Source organism: Aotus nancymaae, unplaced genomic scaffold, assembly GCF_030222135.1.
Source record: "Aotus nancymaae isolate 86718 unplaced genomic scaffold, 86718_ANA_hifiasm-v0.15.2.pri h1tg000059l, whole genome shotgun sequence".
Taxonomy (NCBI): Eukaryota; Metazoa; Chordata; class Mammalia; order Primates; family Aotidae; genus Aotus; species Aotus nancymaae.
The window spans coordinates 3,580,915-3,602,809 of NW_026988473.1; the positions used below are offsets into that span (position 1 = coordinate 3,580,915).

Sequence of the window (21,895 nt, forward strand, 5' to 3'; positions counted from 1 at the left end):
GGTGCTTGCATTCTTGTGAGAGAGACAAATGAATAATTAATGCCAAGGAGTGGGAAATATGAATAAGAAAAAAAAAAAGTAATAGGAGAAGGGAAGGCCTCCTGAGGTGATATTTCAGCCAAGACCTGAATGAGGGAGCAAGCCACAAGGGCCTGGGGGCATTAGGAGGATGGACGGGACCGAAGATCCGTGCAAAGGCCATGAGGCCGAGTGGTGTCTGAGAAATGTCAAGAGGCCAGTGAGGAGGGGAAGTGTAAGAGGAATTAAGATCCAGCAGCTCCTGGGAGGTCAGACCATGTGAGCCTCTTCACAGGGGAGGCTTCAGCTTACACACCTAGGTAGGTGGGACACTCTGCACAGCCTGGATCAGCAATCCAACACAATCTGCTTAGCTCTGAAAAATCTCTCTGGCTATGGAGTGGAGAAGAGGCTACAGGGAAAGGAGGGTGGAAGCAGCGCTAATTAGAAGCCTATTCAGACAAGAGATAATTGCGGCAGAGGAAGGGTAGAGGCACTGTCAGGGTAAGCCTGGAGGACTTGCTGATGGATTGGATGGTGGGTAAGAGAGAAACAGGAATTGAGGAGGATTCCCCAGTTTTCGGCCTTGGAACGTAAGAATGGAGTTTGCATTTACTAGGAGGGAAGTCTCCCAGGGGAGGACATTTCACGACATGGGACCAAGTGAGCTCCCTTTAGGGCTGAGTGTGCGGAGAGGAGGCTAGAGGCTGAATCCCCGAGTGCTCCAGGTTCAAGGCTGGGAAGCTGAGGACACTGTAGCAAGGGAGGCCAAGAAGGAGAGGCCAGGGAGGTGAGAGAGCAGAGAGCTGTCCACAGGCCAGGTGGAAAGACTCAACCAGGTGATTATTTGCATCCAATGCTACTGATAGGATTGGGCAACCCAGGCCATTGACAACCTTGGTAAGGAAGCTTTTGGTGGGATTGTGAGGAAAAAACTGGAAAGGACTGGGCAGAAGTGGAGATGGGGAACACACACAGCTCTTTGGAAGATTTTTGCTGTAAGGGGAGCAGAGACAAGGCATGGCACCTGAAGGGAACCTGGAAGTCTATGGTCTTTAATACTAAGCTTATCCACTTGGGATGCATGTAAGTGGGTGGGAAAGTCCCGGCAGAGGAGAGAACCCACAGTACAGGAGAGTGGGTGACTGTAGGAGCAAAACCCTCAAGGAGTGGAGAGGGATGGGCCCAGGGATGTGAGCAGGGTGGGGGATTTATTGCCACAGATGGGGAGACTGAGGATATGGTGTCTGATGCAGACAAGCTGAGAGTTCACCCCTCACCCTCTCCTAGTACTGGGCCAGAACCTAAGAGGGCCAGAAGCTGGAGTCCAAGTCTACCTGTCCCGCCCCCTCCACTGGAGCTCCCTGGCTCCCAGCTCTGCACAGCCCCTGCCATGCAGCCCTCGCGTGGCTGCACTCTGGGAAGGCCTTATGGGCACTTCATCCTGCTCTGCAGACACATTCACGCCCTGGGTCTAGTTTACACTAGGTATGATTTGCTTCTCCTGGCCTTCCCTCTCACCAACACCGCTATCACCTCATTTAGAAGGCATGCTTTTCATTTTCTAGGCTCAGAGAGTTTGAGCCGGGCCACACAGCTGGGTCCCAGACCCTCTCCATGTGAGCTCATCTGGGCACAGGGCTTGGGGAACCCAAGACTGAGGCCAGTGACAGCTGGCTCTGCATGGCCATCCACTCCTATGGGGGTGTACCTGCAGGGCAAGGATGACAACTGCTGCCCCTCCTGCAAGGCTTCATCTCAGGGCACTTCTTCTTTTGAGACAGTCTCATTCTGTCACCCAGGCTGGAGTGCGGTGGTGCAATCTTGGCTCACTGCAACCTCTGCCTCCCAGGTTCAAGTGATTCTTGTGCCTCAGCTTCCTGAGTAGCTGGGATTACAGGGGCACACCAGCATGCCCCGCTAATTTTTTGTAGTTTTTAGTAGAGACAGGGTTTCACTGCGTTGCCCAGGCTGGTCTCGAACTCTTGAGCTAGGCAATCCACCTGCCTTGGCCTCCCCAAGTGCTAGGACTACGGGCGTGAGCCACCGTGCCCAGCCACCTCTGGCCACTTCTTCCTGGCGGAGGCTGTGTGTGCAAGCCTGGCTTGGAAGCCTGTGGAAGAACCAGGCGCTCAGGGAACAGTGGCTACCACTGCTTTCCATCTCTAAGTCAAGGGCTGGCAGGAAAGGGAACTTCATAGATGGACCTCAGCCCCAGCCCCTCCACCTGCAGAGGCAAAGACCCCTCTGCTCAGACTTCACCAACCTGGAGCAGGGGAGAGAAGCTAAATTCTGACCTTTGATCAGAAGTGGGGAAGCCACCCTCAACACACCACTGCCTTAGGAGATGAGACTTGGGGATGCTGGGTTCCTGGGGGAAAAAGGGCTTTTGGTGTGGAAATGGCATCTCTTTCCTGTTTCTGACCTCTGCCTGCCTCATGCCAGGTGAGACACCTTCATGCCTGTTTCCATGATTGAGAACAGGGGAGTGCGCTTGTTTCTGCCCATGTTCCCGGCAGATATTCACCAGAGTTGGGCTGCATGGTGCAGAAGGGGTTGGGCAGCTCCTGTAGCACAGTGAGGGGCACAGAAGCCCAAGGCAGTCGGTAAGAAATCACCAGTTTATTGAATGAAAAACCCAACATCAACTCAGTCCCTCCCACCCCCATCTCCTCTCTCTGGCCCAGGAGACGCTCAGGACAGTAGGGCTGAGCCATGGGAAGGGCTGGAAGAGAGCGTGGGGGAGGTATGGAAGATGAGAAAAACACTTTCAAAATGAAGTTCTGTGCAAAAACTTCTGGGAAGGGGTGAGAGGACAAGAGAAAAGATCCAGAGGGTCTGGTGGGGCGCAGAGGGCAGGGCTGGGGCCCTGTGTCCTCAGCCACTCCTGAGAACATGGACGGTCAAGGCTGAGGGGCTCACACCCCGAGTTGGTGAGAGGGAGGGAATGAGCCTGCTGGAGGGAAACCTGGCTGGGAGGATGGGTCTGGGCCCACGCTAGGACCTAAGGAGAGGGAAGAACAGAGCAGGGAAAGGCAGACAAACTGACATGGTGGGAGGAGGGAGATGAACAGAAGATAAAGGGGATGTCTGAGAGGCCATAGACAGTATGGTGGTGGGGGTCTGCCTCCCATCTCTCCAATCCAGGCAGAGCTGTGCTGGGTGAGGGGCTGGGAGGTAGAGACAGGAGCATCATCGACAAGGGAGGAAGCCACAAAGACAGTAACTGGTGCACAGGGTGCATCACACAGTACAACTAAGAGACTGGTCGTGCAAAGAACCAAAGAAACGCTCAGGACACACACGACATCTCAGGGGAGCTGGGGGTGGTGAGGAAGTCGTGCACAGGCGGTGGGGGGAGACTGGGAGGCCCCTCCATCCCAGAAACACTGTGTCACCATAGCGACGGTGTCCTAGAGGTGGGGGAGCTGCCTTCTGCCCCTGCAAGCTGTGGAGCCAAGGTCCCGTGGGCTTAGGGTGCTCCCTTACCCTCCCCTGGGAAGCTCTGGGGCAGGCAGAGAATCCCACAAGAGTGGAACGTGGCCCTGGGTCCTGCTGGAAGCGGCAGAGTGAGGGGATCTGGCAGCTGTGCCTTAGAGGATACCCTGGTAGCTGGAGGGGTTGGGGGAGGACTGGGCTCTCCCGCTGGGGACCAGGATTCCAGCTTTCCCATTTCCAGGAAGGGAACTGATGCCACAAGGAAGAGGTTGGAAGCTGGGTGAAGGAAGGCCTGGAGGACTCAGTCCCGGGGACTATGGGCACCAGAAGGCAAAACCAACACACCCTGGGCCTGGAGCAGGTGGGAGAAGGGGAAAAGCGGGAATGAGGAGGGGCTGCACAGGGGTGGGCTGAAGAGGAGGGGAGGCATCCCGTGGCAGTGTCCTTCGGGACCTGGGCGAGTGAGAGGCAGACCCTGGTGCCAGGGAAGGGATGCTGGGCCCAGGCCTGCTGGCCTCCCCCTGCCCGCAGGCGGTGAGGCTGGTGGCAGTGCCAGGAGGGAGAGTGGCTGGGAGACAGGGCCTCAGGTGGCCTTGCTGCCACTGAAGAGTCCCACTGGAAAGTGCTTGACGTGGGTGGGCCACTGGGCTGCCAGCTGGAAGAACTTGATGTCACTCCACTCGACCCCATCGATGGACACTGGGGGTGACAGGGAGAGGAGGGGTGACCAGGCTGCTCAGGTCATCTCCCCAGGGCCTCTCGGGGAGGGCCGTCACCTGCCTCTCTCTCCAGTCCCTTTCTCACCCTCCTCCCCAACCCTGCCCGCCCTCACACCTCTCAGCATGGTCTGCTGCTGCTTGGCTGAGCAGATGAGGCGGCTGATGCCTTCGATGACCTGGCTCTTAGAATCCACCTCCTTTTCTCGGGGTTTCTTGCTCAGGAAGATGGTAGGAACTGGAAAACAAGCAGGGCCACCTCTATCCCAGCTCCTGGGGAAGCCGCCACCCTTCTCCTCCCCAGCCCCCACTGTCCCCTGCTTCCTGTGGTGAGGGGAGGTGATCTGCAACCCCCTGCCTCCTCCCTGGCACCGGGCTGTGGGTCAGGATCTTCAGGTTCCTGAGTCAGTCCCAGCACTGGGCTGGTGACTTTAGCTAAGGTCCCACTCCTCTCCCTGGGGCTCGATATCATCCCCTGTTCAGTGAAGACCTTGGTCCAGATGGTCTCTGAAGTCCTTTCCAGCTGGAATGTTCTAGGCAGCCTGTGGGGCCGGGACCTGCCTCCCTGTTGGATGTGTGCTCTGTGCAGGAGCCGATGCAGCATGAGTTTGTCCTCACGCTGCCCTGGGGATGCCGGAGAGTGCTCCCCATTCCACCCCCACTCCAGAACAGAAGCAAGGACAGGGAGGGCACCGCTGAGCGGGCAGCCACTCTTGGCAAGTCTCCATGCTGCAGGCCGTGGGTTTTGGCAGTGGGCCTAGCACAGCCCCCTGCCTAACCACCCAGGGGAACTCTGCAGAGGGGAGGCATGCACAGAAATAGGCACAGCTGCTTTGGGAGCACCCAAAGGAGGCAGGGGCGGGTCACACCAGTGCTGCAGGTGCACAGCCAGTCGCGGGTCCCCCACCAACGGTGGCAGGCACTGCCTCAGCACTGGCCCGGCTGTGGGGTTCCTGCCTCACTCCCGCGCACAGGAGCCAGGCCAGCTCCAACTCTCCCTCCAGCTGCTTAAGCTACCTCTTCCATCTAGAATGGACTGCATGCCCCTTAATCTTAAAACACAACCACGTCCTTCTGCTCATGAAGTGTCTCTGGAGTGGCCTCCAGGATTGGATGCAAGTGCTCTGCTCCTGCGCCACAGGGACCCGGGGCTGTGGTATAAGAGGCCCCTTCCTGTCTGCAGTCCATCCCGGATGGCAGTGGCCAGAAAGGCCCCCTTTATTACACAGTGGCAGCTGCCTCAGCCCCTAAGGTACTGGAGTTCAGCAGAGAGTGACCAAGTGACTCTCTGCAGCCTTGGTTTCCTGCATGATAGAAGGAATGGCCTTGTCCCTCAAGGTGAGGTGGGACTGCCCCCTCTGTACCCCAGGCCACACCAGGGGATGCTTCATCTTCATCCCAAATCTCTCCATAACAGACTTTTTCCCAGGCCCTGAGAGAGGAGATGGGAGGCCTGGTGGCCCCTGGCTTTGAGGGCACTTACCTTTCTTGTTCTTTTCTTTGGTGACCACGGTCATGGCCATGGTGCCAGAAAGCTGGGCCTCCCCACTATGGGGCAGGCGGGACACCTGCACTGAGCGGAAGACACTCTTGAGGGTGTTCTTCGAGCTGGCGTCCCTCTTGTCGCCTTCCCTCCTCCGCTCCCCGGGGTGGCCCAGCCAGTAGTCCACCTGGAGGCCAATCACGTCTCCATATGGGCTATTAGGGCTCCTGAGGAAAGGAAACAAAGAGGAGAGGTCTGCTCTGCTGTCAGCTCCCAACTACATGGGCCAGATGGGGTGGGAGCCGTGGCAGCCCCTCGGAGGACAGGCTGAGAAAGGCCGCGGCTCTGTTCCCTCCAGCCACACAGAGCAGCTCGTGTGGGAGAGGTGAATCAGGCTGATTTGAGAACAAAGCCGGGGAGGAATAAAGGCCCAAATCACGGAAGGGAAACCAAATAAAAGCCTCACAGGATGATGAGGGCAGCAGAGAAGGAAGCTTTATGAAGGAAGAAAGAGTGTGTGTATTTAAGTTCATGTGTGTACCCACAAATACACAAACAACGTGCACACGCACACACACACACACCCCTGCCCAGCAGGCAAAGCCTGGGCCAAACAGCCTTGGGCTGGAGAGAGCACCTGGGCCAGAGAAGCCCCGCAGGCGGCTCCAGTGCAGCCTCAGGACAGGTGCCTGCCCGACCTGTGGCTTTCTCCTTTTCATGGCACTCAGCTCAGTGATAATTTTAGCTCCTGGGAAAAGGGCCGATGTGTCTTGAAAGGAGACACAATAGGTACACAGGCTAGGGAAGTCATCTGATTTTTCTCTTTCTGCCTCATTTCAGAGATTCCATTAAAAAATAAGATTAACTTGGAAGGGAAAGAAGGTGGAGGGAAGGGGTGGTACCAAGGCTCCCTAAATCCATGCTCGACAAAAACCCTTCTGCTGTGGGGTGAGATGAGAGAAAATGCCTCCAGGAAGCTGAGGTCCCCGGGGCAGAACTTGACCTCCTTTCGTCCACTCTCCCCTCCAGAAGAGGGGAGGCACCCGGAGAAGCAGAGGGTGAGTGAGACCAGGGACTGGGATTCTAGCTCTGGGGCAGGCCTCGTGCCACACATCACTGGCACTTCGGGGGAAGCCACCGGCCAATGCCACCCTCGCTGTTGCTACAAGGAAAGGGAAGAGGCGAAGGTGGAAGGCGGCGACGTGGGGGAAGGGAAGGAAGGCTGCTCCCTCCCAGTGCTGACCATGTCTGCTCTCCTCTCACCTCAGCCTCTTCTTGTCAGAAGCCCACCCTCCAACCTCCCTCTGCCCCTGCTCCTGGACCTTTGATCTAAACTTTAGATACTTGAGATCCTAAAGACATGGCCACCTCCTGTATCACCACTTCCAGCGGTCTGAGATTCAGCCTGAACCCGGGCTCTGGCACTCGCTCCCGCTCCAGCTCCAGCACCTCAGCAGGGCCGCCTCACTGTGCCAGGTGCTGACACGCATGTTCCTTTTTTCTTCTTTTTTAGAGACGTGGATTGCTTCCTTTAGAGAGGCCCTCTGACTGTCACCAAAGAAGACAATCCACGTCTCTAAAAAAGAAAAAAGGAGGACACTAAAAGGGACAGCCCAATCCACATCACTGTGTGGCCCAGGCCTAGCTTTAACTCCTAGGCTCAAGTGATCCTCCTGCCTTGGCCTCTGGAGTGACTAGGACTACAGGCTGAGCCAGCACACCCAGTTTTCATGTTATGTAACCTGCTTCACAGCTCTGCAAGTCAGCCACTTCACCTCTTTTCATTAGATGAAACTGAAGTTCAATAACTTGTCCAAGCTAAGCCAGTGGACAGAAGACAGAGCCATTCAAGCCCTCATGTGTTTTATTTCCCAAGTGCCATGCTCTCTCTACCACCAGGGAGGTCCCATAAAAAGACACTTGCACAGCACTTTACAGTCTACAGGCCTCTCTGCTAACATGGTCTCATTCAACCCAACACTGTGAAACAGGCCAGAAAGTGTCCTCCCGTAGCCAGGCCGGATGGTGACGTCTCTGAATTCTAACTTTAGTGTTTTGGGGTTTTTCTGGAGAGACAGGGTCTTACTGTCACACAGGCTAGAGTACAGTGGTGCAATTATGGCTCACTGCAGCCTCAAACTCCTGGGCTCAAGCGATACTCTCTCCTCAGCCTTGAGCAGCTGAGACCACAGGTGTGTACCACCATGCCAAGCTTCCTGTGGCTGCCTTCCAAGCCCGTGTACCTCACTGGAATCAGCCGGGTGGGCCTGATGGAAGGCATGGCAGGACAGGCAGGTACGGGCAGAAGCCTTACCCCACAATGGCCAGGGCGCTGCTCATGGACGGGGAGGAGGGTGGGGTGGCAGTGGCATCTCGGCTCAGGCCTGAGCTGGAGGGTGGTGATGTGGAGGGCACAGTAAGGCTGACCACAGGAGAATCGTCCACATCACCTGTCAGGGGAAAAACGACAAACACAGTTGGCCAGAGGAAGCTATCCCTGACTTGGTGATGGCAAGGAGCCAGGGTTCCTCCCTCAACACGGTGGCCTGCTATCCTCCTTCAGCCCCAGGCTCCTCCCCACCACCTCCAACCACCAGCAGTGGGGGAGTGAGGGTGCCCACAGGCTTCCTGCTCAAGCTCTGACTTCCCTCAGGACATCCAGACCCTTAACTTCAGGCCTGCTTGACTAGAAAGAAGACAGGGAGGTCACCACCCTCACTCCACGGAGCAAGGGAGCCCAGGCTCACCTGCTGTGGAGGGAGAGTCTTCAACCAGACCCACCTTCACTACCTGCAAGGAAAGAAGAGACACTCATTTGATCCTCCTGTGAAAGCAGGCATGTTCCGATCCAACCAGAAACAGATGGTTGGCACAAGAGCCATCACTATACATTATTTTATTGTCAACTTTAATATCTTTGCAAATCTGGGCCGGGCACGGTGGCTCACGCCTGTAATCCCAGCACTTCAGGAGGCTGAGGCAGGCGGATCACCTGAGGTCAGGAGTTCAAGACCAGCCTGGGCAACATGGTGAAACCCTGTCTCATTAGCTGGGCATGGTGGCACATGCCTGTAATCCCAGCTACTCAGGAGGCTGAGGCAGGAGAATTACTTGAACCCCGGAGGTGAAGGTTGCAGTGAGCTGAGATCACACCACTGCACTCCAGCCCAGGTGACAGAGTGACAATCCATCTTTAAATAAATAAATAAATAAATAAATAAAATTTGGAGCAGCCCAGCTGTGGGAGGGAGGGAAAGAAAACAAAACACAGTCGCAACAATGAGGTGGGGTGTGCGAGACTTCGCAGTCTGCTCTGGGGATAAAGCGCTGAAGGCAAGATCACTGTCCTGATCACATTTCTCTAAGCTCCTATGGGCAAAGGGCCTAGGAAGATGGCTCCATCTCTGCCAGGTGGGAGTGTCCGCAAGGCCAAGTGGATGCGCTAAGGTGTGGAGACCAGCCCTCTCCTCTCTGGTCTTCCTGGAGTCTGGAGGAGTACTGAACGAGGGTGGAGGGATTCCTTAAGAATTTTCAGTTTTCCATAGAGAATTCTAGAAAGGACAGCCTGGGCCCTGCAGTGGCTAGAAAAGAACACAGCCACGGATTAGGTGAGCATCCAGGCTGGGGTCTGAAGTGACAGGTGAAGTACCAGGCCCTATCTCCTGGGCCCAGTCCCAGGCAAAGGATCATCTGGGCTAGAGTCCAGAGGGCTAGAGTCTGGAGAAGTGAAGTCTACCACACAGGCCTGCAGCTGGTTGCCTTGAGGCTGCTGCGACTGCAAGGCTATGTTCGCTGAGGTCTGTCCCGATTCTCTATGGACCCTTATTTTGATTCCCAAAGAGGAACAAATTGCCACTCTGAGGTTTCCTGGACACAAGTCCCCTTCTCTCCTTGTTTCCCTGGCATTTGGTGAGGTTGCTAGCTCTTTTGGTTTTCAATTTTTAAAAAATTTGTTATCTATCTCTCTCTCTCGGTTGCAAGGCCTGAGTGAGAAGTAACTCACAGCTCTACGAAGATGTGTCAAACAGCCAGCCATGACTACCGGCCATGGTCCTGGGGCCTATAATGTGGCTATGGGAGCAGCCCAGGGGCTAACCAGGGACTGGCTGGATTGTAGGACAGGAGGCTCTGCACGGCACAAGAAGGGACTGCCAGATTTTCCCAGCTCAGGTATCTCAAGATCACTCAAGACATTCACATCTTGGATGTGATGTGCAGAGAGCAGGGAGAGGAGGTCTCCTCATCTGCATGAGCCCCTCCCCTTCTAGAAGCTAACAGGGAGCCTCAAGGAAATTACAGAAGAAGATACAAACTGGCCGGGTGCATTGCCTCACGCCTGTAATCCCAGCACTTTGGTAGGCTGAGGCAGGCAGATCTCTTGAGTCCAAGAGTTTGAGACCAGCGTGGGCACCATGGCAAAACGCCATCTCAGCAAAAAAATACAAAAATTAGCCAGGTGTGGTGGTGTGTACTTGTGGTCCCAGCTATTCAGGAGGCTGAGGCAGGAGGATTATCTGAACCTGGGAGGTAGAGGTTGCAGTGACCTGAGATCATGCCACTGCACTCCAGCCTGGGTGACAAGAGTGAGACTCTATCTCAAAATAAATAAATAAATAAATAAATAATGAAAAATAAAAAACAGGGCCAGGCAAGGTGGCTCATGCCTGTAATCCCAGCACTTCGGGAGGCTGAGGCGGGCAGATCGCCTGAGGTCAGGAGTTCGAGACCAGCCTGACCAACATGGTGAAACCCCATCTCTACTAAAAATACAAAAATTAGCCAGGCATGGTGGTGTGTGCCTGTAATCCCAGCTACCGGGGAGGCTGAGGCAGGAGAATTGCTTGAACCCGGAAGGTGGAGATTGCAGTGAGCCGAGATTGCACCACTGCACTCCAGCCTGGGCTACAGAGCAAGATTCTGTCTCAAAGCCAACCAACCAACTGACCAACCAAATGATACAAGCTGGTCTGGAAGGGAAATGCGAAGCTCTTGTAAGTAGAAATCGAAGTTTTCAGTCCTGTTTCGGTGACGTGCTCCAGCCCCTGGCAGGGCTGCACAGCTCCCTCTGGGCCCCTCCCTAGGTCAGGCAGCGCCTGTGGCCCAACTGCTCCTGAATGAACAGATGGCCGGCAGCGCACCTGCCATCAGAGACATCCATAGGGTTCTTCCTTGACTTTCAAAGTTTACTAGTATAGAGATTTCTCCTCAACTAAATAGAAAAGAATAAAGACTTCCTCTCAGTGGTCTATCTAACCATGAAGACAGAAGTATCTGTTTTCAGACTTTTCTGCAGAATGCCTCCTTCCACTGCTGCCGAGGCAGCTCCTTACCCCTGAGCAACGCTCTGGACATCACTCCCCTGGCAAAGGGACCAAGGTCAGGGACTGGTGTAACGAAAAGTAGACACGCGTGATGGACCCAGGGACAGTGATCTGGAAAAGGCAGACACTAAAAGGGGCAGCCCAATCCATGTCCTGGCCCAGGGTTTCTCCACCTCCACACTACTGACACTTGGAGCCGAGCCATTATCTGCTGTGGGACCTCCTGTGCACTGGAGGATGATAGGCGGCATCCCTGGCGTCTACCCACCAGGTGCCCCCAGTATGACAACCAAACACATCTCCAGACACTGCCAGGTAGCCCCTGGGGGCAAAATCTCCGGTGTCTGGAGAACATTGTTCTAGATGAATCTTTTGTTTTCCTGTGTAAGGGGACCAGGAAGACCAGGTGAACAGGTGGGGTGCTGAGCAGAGGGAGTCAGTACTCACGCCAATGAAGGGAATAAACTTCTGATGGGAGTCTTCATCGGGGCTGTTGGGAGACACAGGAGAGCTTCAGTTAGCAGGAGAGACGGGGGTGCTGGGAATGGGCCTTTCCTTTCTCACTGTGGCTGCAGCAGAGTCCAGGATGCTGTGCTGCCTGCGCCCATCACATCCTGGGCTGCACTGGGAGGGTCTGGGACTTGCTGTGCATGTGGAGCTCACAAAATGGGGGCAAATGACCTGATTATGCAGACTACGCTCCCTGCTTCCCATGTCTGAGTTCCAGCTACGAGGATGGGCTGCTTCATACTGAAGGGCAGGAAAGGAAACTGAATAACTCAGGTTCCTATGGGTGGGAGGCCCGGGGCAAGGAAGGAGTGCTGGGGAGGTGGCGGTAAAGCCACTCACATCCTTTTGGGTTCCTATGAAGGAACGTAGCGTGTGGAGAAGGAAAATGTGAAAAAGCAAGGAAGACCCGAGATTACTCTAACCCACCCCACTTATTTTTAAGAAACCCCTCAAAGTGAAACTTACAACTTATGCCGGCAGGTCAGCATGGCTTCGGCCACAGGAAGCTGGTGAGTCGTGGCCGCCCCGTTGACATACTGCATCACCCGCCCCACCACGTCCAGTTGCTCTGCAGAAAAGCCAAGAGATCACTAACTACCCACTGACTTCAGCCGGCAAACCTGCAGATGCTCTCAGAGAGGGTTTTCTTCCTGAGACCTGTCAGACTCTAGGAGTTGAGTGAGGGATGGGGCTCTATCGTCCTTCTGTTTTGAAGGATTCATAAGCCCAGGGATGGTCTTAACCATAACCCCTTCCAATCTTTGCAGTTCCTCGAAGCCCTGCTCTTTCTTGGGCCACTCACACCCTTCTTCTCATGTCCACTTGCTCCTATCTGTCCTTGCACATACCCATCTGGTGGCAGGAGCCTCGCCCCACGGACCTTTGCCATTACCTCCTTCTCAGCTGTGCCAGGTCCTCACTACTTAGCCTGGAAAACCTCAACCTCATTCTGATCCCTGCCACCTTTATTTTTTTATTTTATTTTTGAGACAGAGTTTCACTCTGCCGCCCAGCTGGAGTGCAGTGGCATGATCACACTGCAGCCTTAACCTTCCGGTCTCAAGCAGTTCCCCACCTCAGCCTCCCGAGTAGCTGGGACTACTTGGGAGGGCGCATACCACCATGCCCAGCTAATTTTTGTATTTTTGTAGAAACAGGGTCTTGCTATGTTGTCCAGGCTGGCCTCAAATTCCTGGGCTCAAGTGAAACACCCACCTTGGTCTCCCAAAGTGCTGGGATTACAGGTGTGAGCCACTGCGCCCTTGACCCCTGCCACCTTTATTTGATATTCAAGAAAGCACCTGGTTGGTGTGGTGTTATTCATTTATCCAGTTAGTGCTTAGTAGCTATTCTCTGCTCCTTGTATTTCATCTCTATGAGAGATGCCCTGTCCACCATGCCAGCAGGGCCCTGGTTCCTTCCAGATGAATAGAGGCAGAGCAAATAGCAGAGGCTGAAAACAGGCAGAGTGGAAGGGCTGTGCACAGTGAGCCTCTGCTTAATAAACACTTATAGAAAAACGAACGGGCAGAAGGATCTGGAAGGTGAGAGCTGCAGGGAGAAAAGCAGCATGAGCCCAGCCTCCTCCTGTAGCCAGGGCTGGCACTGTGGACCCCAGGGGTGAGAAGAAGCTCTTTACATGGGGTCGTTACCTGACACTGGCGGCTCTGAGCGACTGAACAGATCTCTCCAGCCAGAATCCAGGAAGGAACTACTGTATTTACTGTCAACTGATCCCAAGTATTTGGCCACAGGGTGAGAACCTGGTAGATGGAAAAGCAGACGTGTTGGATTCGTCAGGAGATGAGATGGTGTGGGAGCAACTGTCCTTGGCCATGGCCTTGGTCTCCTTGACTGTCCCTTCCTAGGCCCCAAACCCACCGTCCTGCTCTAGACAAGGCATCTGTCTAGGGAACCCACATGCCTGACACCCTCCTGGTGCCGCCCATCTTTACCGAGTGGGATGATGAGGAAGCGCATGTAGCCAAGCCAGTCGGAGGTCTTGTTGGCCAGGGACTTGACAAAGAATCTGAGGATGGAGCTCAGGTAGCTCTGGCCTCCCACAGCGGCCACCTTCACTGGCCTTGGCATGGAAGAGTTGCAGTTGCAGCTGGGGAGGAAGGGGAGTGTCACAGTCATGCTCAGGGGGTGTCAGGATCCTGCCTAGTGGAAGGCCCTGAGCTGACTTTCTGTGATCTTGACAACCCACAGGGGAAAAGCAAACCAATCCACAAAATAATACAGAAAAGATCATACAGGGAATAAGCCACAGTGCTTTCACAACCAAGAGAAAAATCCAGGGTCAGAGGGCATTGCCCATGGAGCAGAGAGAATAGCTGACTCAGCAGTGTGCCTGGGATGCCTGCAGGGTGCGTGCCCCCAAGGCCTGGAATCTGTGGTTCTCTTTGATAAGGGCAAGGGCAAGGGCAAGGGACTCGGGCCCTTTAAGAAGGCCCTGAGGGTGGGGGAAGCACTGACTCTCGACTGTCTGTCTAGCAGCTTGTTGCAGTTGGAAGGAGTAAAAGATCTTTTTAAAACCTGCATGTTCTCTCCTTCATCATGGATTTAAGAGGATAAAGCAAGTCAAGGCCTGGCAGGAGTCCAGGCAGGGAGGCAGGGAGCACAGGAGTTGGTATTTATACTCCTAATCCTCTGGGGTCTGCAGGGGCCTTGAGCTCCACAGCCTGCTGCCACTACCCTCCAAAACATGTGCCTCTGCAGATTCTTAGTCTAATGAGGCTAGGAGGTTCTATCATTGCTTAGAAGTCAGCACAGGAAGACGAAGTCAGAGGGAATTCCTAAGGGCAGGAGAGGGGAGGCCAGAGCCCTTACTAGCGCTGGATCCGAGTCAGCAGGGCGGACAGCACAGCCTGGACCTCCACGATGGAGCAGGTGCAAACTACAGGCTTCCGCTGGTCCTGGAGCAGCTCGGCCACATACTGGGACAGGGAGGGAGGAGAGCATGGACACAGGTGAGAACATGTCACTCCTTCACAAGGGCCAAGAGGCAAGCGAGGCCCAGACCCAGCTTCAGGGCCCCTGTCCTCTGAAGTTCAGATCGAAGCTGGGCAAAGGCAGTCAGGTCTCCAGACTGCCAGTAAGGAGAGGGTGGGGCCAGACCCATGAGACATGCAGAGTGTGAGAGATGGGAAGGCTTAGGGGGTTTCACATGCTAGGATACTCCAGGTGTCCCTGGCACCAATGTCTAACCCAGGTGGACAGTGGTGAGGGAGCAGGCAGGGATGCTCTGCCCTGCTGACCTGCCTTCATGGGGGCAGCCCTGGAGGTCACAGCACAGGTGCCTCTCAAGGGGCCTCCATTCCGCTATGCTGCCTGATGCACGTGGCACCCTGGAGGAGTTACGGTTGCTTTTTTTTTTTTAAACATATGAGGAAGCTGAGGTATAGCAAAGTTAGTGACTTAAGATCCCGCAAGTTGGACAATGACAGAAGTGGGACTAGAACTCAGAGTTCTTGGCTCAGTTCAGAGAAGACGGGGGCTGACGGAGGGGTGAGATTACCACCTCCCCATGCACTGCCTGCCCTTCAGGACCCCACATGGCCTCGCAGTCTCAGCACTTACCTGGCCCTGCCAGTCAGTGGTGTTCACCAGGATGACATTTTCGGGGAGGGCTGCATCTGACACCAGGATTTGATTCAGTTGGTCATATACCACCTTTCTTGGAATCTGCAGGAACAAAAGAAAGTGTCTCTTGTTAGGGAGTCCCCAGGGAGCCTGAGGACAGGGCTGCTGGACTGGTGCGAGGAGAGTCCTTGGAGCAGGGGTGTTCAGAGAGAACAGATACCAGGACTTTAGGAGGGAGACTCAGTCTCCTGCTGGCCAGACCACGATGGAGAGGAGAAGAAAGAAGCAGCAAAGCGAGTCCTTAGAGGACACACAGAGATCAGGAACAAAGCCACAGCAGTTGTCCTGTCAGGGTAGGCGGAGAGGATGGAGGCGCAGCAAGCCTCACGGATGGGAAATGGTGCGATGGCAGGAGGGGCAGCAGTGTAAGAACCAGGAGAGGAGGGGCACAGGGCGGCCAGCAGGTGCTCAGAGAAACGGAAACGAGGGCAGTGGGGAGAGAAATAATGAGAGTGGCAGCAAGTGCTATGTGGGGACCTGCTGTCTGAGGGAACAAAAGGTATTTCAGGAACAGTGATTAACAAGAAGGACAATACCTCACCCCAGGCACTGGGCTATTCTAGTCTCAAGTTCATTTTCAGCCATGTAATAGCATGGAGCTCAGGAGGGCACAATGACAACGCACTTGATAAGTTATCAGGGGAATGAACAGGCTGGCTGTTTAACCCTAGCAGAACTGGAACTGTGTGAGGTGTGCTGGGAAAATCCCTGCCCCAGACCTCTGACAAGACAGGCTTTCAAAAAGAGAACACAATTCCCGAGACCCAGCTGCTTCGGACTTCTTTTCCAGCCCACTCTCAAGTCCTTCCACTGGAATAGTTTAATATTGTTGGCTTCCAGGCTTGAGAGCATGATGACCGATCGCAGCAGTACTCAGGTCGGGAGCTTGGGTCAGGGTGTCCCATAAGATCCAGAGGCTGCTGTCCGCTGGAACAATGGATTCACTGCATAACCTCCAGACTGACATCTGATGGAGGCAGAGACACCAGAGGTGTGGAATCGCCACTCCCGGCCATGGCAGGCCAGGACCACACAGTGTTTTTGGCTCCCATGCCTGCTCCCTAGAGGTCAGCATGGAAGCCAATTCCATAATGGCACTAAGTAAGAAATATAGGAGACCTCTCTTACTTAGTCTTTCTTCAACAGTTTTTGTTCGGAGTATTTCCAAGTATTCCTCTTCCCTCCAACTAACTGTCCAAGGAAGCCGACAACAGAGCCTGAAGTTCAGGAAATCTCAGAGGGTCCTGCTGTTTTGGGGGGACCTGGAAGTACCTGTGTGCTGTGACCCAGATCTGGGGAGCGCTCACTGTCGGAACTGTTGGTCCTCTCACTCAGGGGCTTGGAGAGCTGCCGCTCCTTCAGGGGCGTGCTCCTCTTCTGCCGGGGTGTGTGTACCCCCTCCACTTTGCTGCCAGGGAGGTGGAAAGAGGGTGGTGATATAGCCCCTCCAACCCCAAAGCTGCCAGCCCCGCTTTCCCTTGGCCCCGAAGCCCATGCTGAGCATAGCTGCAGGTGTACCCTCTGCTTCCTTCCCATCTGGAGTACCTGGGGGAGGCAGAGCCCTGGAGATCTGTTTTGCTGGACTTCATGGGAGTTTTGACTTTCTCTGGCACAACCAGACTCGTGCTCACATCTCCAAACATGTCCTGGTCAGTGATTTCCTACCACGGAGAAGAAGCAGTGAAGATTACCTCCCACTCAGTGACCACCCAGGAGCCTCCTTGGACTGGCCAGGGCCCATCACCATCCTGAGGAGATTCATTCTCTTTTTCTGAAAGCACGTGGCCCTAAAGCTCCTGCCTCAGCTGATGGAAAATTGCTACTGTTCACCTGTGACTGAATATACCTTGTGTGGGCACCGTAGGCTCCAATCCAGTAAATATCCAGTTACCAATGACCTGCTGGCACATGAAGAGTGGACTGATAACCTACCATCTCCAGGAGAGAAGAGGGACCCCTAAATGCATCTCCCTGGTGCCCTGACCAGATCTCATTTGATCTACAAGACCAGAGAGGGCCACAGCCCCATTTCTCACCTTGGCCAAAGACTCCAGCATCTCCCTTGAGATTCACCCTTGCTCATCCCCATGCCACTGCTGTCTGTCCCTGCTCCGGCCTCACTCTCACATCCACCCTCTCTATCCCATCTTCTGAGCCCAGGCCTTTGCCTTTCCTCAGATCACTTTCAACAATCTTCACCAGCCTCAGCTCCCCTTCTTCAAATTATCCTGCCTGCTCATGTCAAGGCTGTCTTTCTAAAGCACAACGAGAATCGTATCATAACACTGTCCAAACAATGTGAGCAACTTCGTACTGCTTAGAATGAAGTCTGATTCCTCTTTTTTTTTCCTTTCCTTTTTACTTTTTTTAGACAGGGTCTTGCTCTCTTGCCCAGGCTGGAGTGCAGTGGCACGGTCTCAGCTCACTGCAACCTTGAACTTGTGGGCTCAAGCGATTATCTTTTTTTTTTTTTTTTTTTGAGATGGAGTCTCACTCTGTTGCCCAGGCTGGAGGGCAGTGGCATGATCTTGACTCACTGTAGTCTCAAGTGATTCTCCCGCCTCAGCCTCCCGAGTAGCTGGGACTACAGGTGTGCACCACCACGCCTGGCAGAGTCCCAAGGAGGTACTGGGGATGCGAACTGTGGCACACTCAATCTTTGCATCTTCAGTGCCCAGCACAAGCAGGTACACAGTAAATGTGGGTGCAAATCAACCTGTAAAAAAACTAGGCATCCCAACTGACTCTATTTCACTTCACCAGGGCTTAGGCCTGTGCTCCTGGGAAGCTCCAGCACCTCTTAGAACACAGACCAGTGCCCCTCAGAGACTGAATGCTGTGGGTTGCTTGGCTGCTGAAAAAGCAACATCAAAGGATGAAGGGACAATTTTCCAGGAAAGATGTTGGTGACGGATGGTGAGAAAAGTTTCCCCAACTAGCATTTGGTCAGCTCTTATTAAAGGGCAGAATGAGGACATTTCTGCTATACTAATTTCGGGAGCAACCTGGTGTCTAGGGTAGGTTACATTCCACAGGTAAAGATTTCAGGAGAAAGAGAGTGCAGGACATTCATAAGCCTGTAGATTTAGGTGAAATTTCTAGGGTGATCCTGAGGGTCCTTCTGTCTTTGTTTCTAAAGGGACAAACACTATTTGAAACAGCTGAAACAGGAAACTGACCCATACATACCAGAGTGTCTGTTTCAGTCAAGCTGTCATCTTGGTTTTTAATCCAAGTAGATTTGACTTTTTCTAGAGCAGCCAATTCCATCTGCAAAAATTATAAGAATTAGTTATCACTGATCCAAATAACTACCACTCTAATTTGTTTTACTAGGTCCCTATGAAGCTTAAAATACTTTCATTTAATATCCAATCTCATAAAATCTTTAGGGCTTTTATCTTATGCCATGGGGGGTACATTTTTTGTGAAAACTAAGTTTTGGAAGGATCAGTTATCTTTATCATCACTAAGTCAATAACACAGGGAGATTCGCAACCCAGAAATTCTGACTCCCATGAGATGTCACTAGGGAAGAGAAGCTCAAAATTTCGATGGCTTTGCTATTGCATCCATGAAATCTTTGACCCTGGATCCAGTGAATACCCTTGCCCAGGAAGGACACAGAGGGGAGGCCTCCTTTGCTTGGTGGTGGAAGGAGTATGCTAGGTTCAGGTCTTTGATTTTGAGACTAAAGACATCCATAGTAGCCAAATGCTTTTTGCCTGGTGGGAATATCCAGAAAAACCTCCTACAGGATATACTAAACAGAAAGACACCCAATTTTAAACCATTTAGGCATAAATTAATTCTCCTAATTCTGCTAACTCTTATTAGCATTTCTCATAAATATTAAAAATTTTTGGCCACAAACAGTGGCTCATGCCTATAATCCCAGCACTTTTGGAGGCTGAGGTGGGCGGATCACAAGGTCAAGAGATTGAGACCATCCAAGCCAACATGGTGAAACCTCATCTCTACTAAAAATACAAAAATTAGCTGGGTGTGGTGGCGTGCGCCTGTAGTCCAAGCTACTCGGGAGGCTGAGGAAGGAGAATCGCTTGAACCCAGGAGGCAGAGGTTGCAGTGAGCCTTGATCTCACCAGCCTGGCAACAGAGCAAGACTCCATCTCAAAAAAAAAAAATTCCTTTGCAAATACAGATGCATAACCAGAGTTTCATACTTGTTAATATTGCTTCTCGCTGGGCAGACAGCAACTAAAAGTCACCAGCAGTGACTTGTGGGTTGTAGGCCTTAGACGCAGGGAAGATCCGGCCTTAATGAATGTTTTTGTTTCTTGTACGGAACCACAGGAGGCAGAAAATATAAATGATATTCCACTTCCTCCCAATTACTCAAAGTCCTTTCTCTGAGTCATTCATATAATACTGAGAAGCATCAGGCTAAGTTCAGGGTCACTTGGCAAACTACAGAACAAGGATCACCGCAGCAGGCTCCCTGTGTCACACTAAACCAGGGTTCCTCCATCTTGACATGACTGACATTTGGGGCTGGGTCATTCTTTGTTGTGGGGGCCTGTCCTGTGTACTGTGGGATGTCTGGCAGCATCCCTGGCCTCTACTCACTACGTGCTGGTAGTGGAAAGTCCCCACCCCCTAATTTGTGACAAACAAAAATGTCTCCAATCATTGCCAAATGTCTGGGAAGCAAAATCATCCCAGTTGAGAACCTCTGCTTCAGGGCATCTGCAGGACTAACTCAGCATGCCTGAGCCAGACCCTAGGACCCCAGATCTTCAGATGCTTTGGCTTGTGTAATGGCTCATAGCCACCGAATAGGTTGCCTCCAGACTGCAGAGCTAGCTCATTTACACCTTGTCTATATAATCAGCCAATGGTTTTTTTTTCAGACAGAGTCTCATTGTATTGCCCAGGCTGGAGTATAGTGGTGCAATCTTGGCTCACTGCAACCTCCACCTCCCAGGTTTAGTGATTCTCCTGCCTCAGCCTCCCAATTAGCTGGGATTACAAGTGTCCGCCACCATGCCTGACTAATTTTTATATTTTTAGTAGACAGGCTTTCACCATGTTGATTGACCATACTGGTCTTGAACTCCTGACCTCAAGTGATCACCCACCTCAGCCTCTCAAAGTGCTGGTATTACAGGCATGAACCACTGCCCCCGGCCTCAGCCAATGTTAATAGAATCTAGAGTCATGGAAAAGCTCTGGTCAGGCCTGAGACTAAAGAGAATTTCACTCCATTTTGGATCTCAATATGACAAATGAATTAAACATGTTTTAAAGAGAATGAAGTAGGTGGTAACAGAGGTCCGCCGGGAGGTTTTAAAGTAGCATGCCTTGTTGTTAAGACAGCTACAGCACTGCTTCCATGGCAAAGTTCCAAAATTTAGTAAGATCTTTATTCCCCCCAGCTTTATTAAGGTATAATTGACAAATAAAAATTGTATATATTTATGGTATACAACCTGTTTTGATGTATGGATACATTGAGAAATGATTAAATCAAGGTAATTAGCATATATCCATCTCCTGATAATATCTTTAACTTGGATTGGGCTTAGAGGACACCTGCTATTTACTGGCTCTTCCAGATGTCCTAGACAATCCTCCTAGGGACGAATTCCCAACTTCTCTATGTTTCTGTTCCTGCTTCTATAATCACTAATGGGCTTTTTCCTCCCCCAAGGATGTTGGAACTCCAGCAGGGCTCCAGCTGTGTCTGACCAAGTGTCATGAGATGTGGTTGAGGCATCACTAGAGGTCCCAGCAGTCTGCACCATTGCCCATGGACAGTGTTAGCTGCTGAAGGCTAAGAGTGTAGGCACGTGTCAGAGAGAAAGCGGCAAGAGTGAGTAATATGTAGGCTATTGTTTCATGGACTAGGCCCTAACACCATTATTTATAGTGCTGTGGAAACAGCGACTTAGCAGCAGGCAGTCGTGGCTGGAAGTCTGCATCTGTGGCTGCCCTAGCTGAAGCACTGTCAGAGCTCATTGTTATCAGCTTGGAGAACCAAATTATGTTGCCATTGTGTGCTCAAGTCTTGGGAAAATTCAACAACTGAAATAATTTTTATCAGCAGAAATTCTTTCTGGTTCTAGTGATAAACTAAATCCTCTAAAATGTGGGGAACAAAAAGCAAGATTAAGAAAAATAAATAACAGTGCTAGGAAACCAGGGAAGAGAGGACACAAGCTAAGGTGGTGTGTGCATGCCTGCCTACACGTGCACAATCTCGTGTCTTTTCCTAATCCATTTAGAAGTTCTCCATTTAAGAGCACAGCTTTGTTCTGCTGTTCCCAAAGCACCTTTCCTACCAAAGGATTCCAAACTTCCACACCCACATCCAGACATATGGGACTCTTCAAAATAGAAATATCAGCACAGAACCAGCAAAGTGAGTCTGAAACCTGGCCAAGGGAACCAGAATTTGAAGGACTCACTAAAAAGACATCTAGATTCTATAAGTTTTAGGAGTCCAAAACTGAAATGGCACTAAGGAATTATAACAAAAGCCACAATATTCAATGAGCAGTGTTCCGTAAGCAGTCAGTCAGTCAGGCGCACGCCACGCGGAGTCTGATGTGCATGATCCCATGCCGTCTCCTCAGTACCTTGGGAGGCACAAGCTTTAACCTGTACTGTAGATGAGGAAGCAAAGGCGTAGTAACATGCCCAAGATCACAGTCAGTGGAGTGGTGGAGTCAAGACTTAAACACAGAAGCTCTACCCTGTCCCAAATGTGTTTTTTGCCTAGACAGGGGGCCTCAGGCCATCAT

At 52.5% G+C, this 21,895-nt stretch overlaps 1 protein-coding gene across 2 annotated transcripts in view; it reads right to left on the bottom strand.

The window, feature by feature from the left end:
• Positions 1-2,621: 2,621 nt before the first annotated feature.
• PACS1 (phosphofurin acidic cluster sorting protein 1) overlaps positions 2,622-21,895 on the bottom strand; it is a 173,828-nt gene continuing 154,554 nt past the window's right edge. The window contains exons 11-24 of one of the 2 annotated variants that reach the window (XM_064364727.1): positions 18,321-18,401; positions 16,677-16,792; positions 16,404-16,539; positions 15,069-15,173; positions 14,319-14,425; positions 13,442-13,596; positions 13,139-13,249; positions 11,952-12,054; positions 11,424-11,466; positions 8,403-8,445; positions 7,970-8,105; positions 5,656-5,882; positions 4,291-4,410; positions 2,622-4,155 (exon numbers count right to left, since the gene is read on the bottom strand). In XM_064364727.1, coding sequence (XP_064220797.1) covers positions 4,040-4,155; positions 4,291-4,410; positions 5,656-5,882; positions 7,970-8,105; positions 8,403-8,445; positions 11,424-11,466; positions 11,952-12,054; positions 13,139-13,249; positions 13,442-13,596; positions 14,319-14,425; positions 15,069-15,173; positions 16,404-16,539; positions 16,677-16,792; positions 18,321-18,401 — 1,599 coding nt within the window. In that variant the 3' untranslated portion in view covers positions 2,622-4,039. The remainder of the gene's footprint in view (positions 4,156-4,290; positions 4,411-5,655; positions 5,883-7,969; positions 8,106-8,402; positions 8,446-11,423; positions 11,467-11,951; positions 12,055-13,138; positions 13,250-13,441; positions 13,597-14,318; positions 14,426-15,068; positions 15,174-16,403; positions 16,540-16,676; positions 16,793-18,320; positions 18,402-21,895) is intronic. The other variant, XM_064364728.1, reaches the window with a different exon arrangement.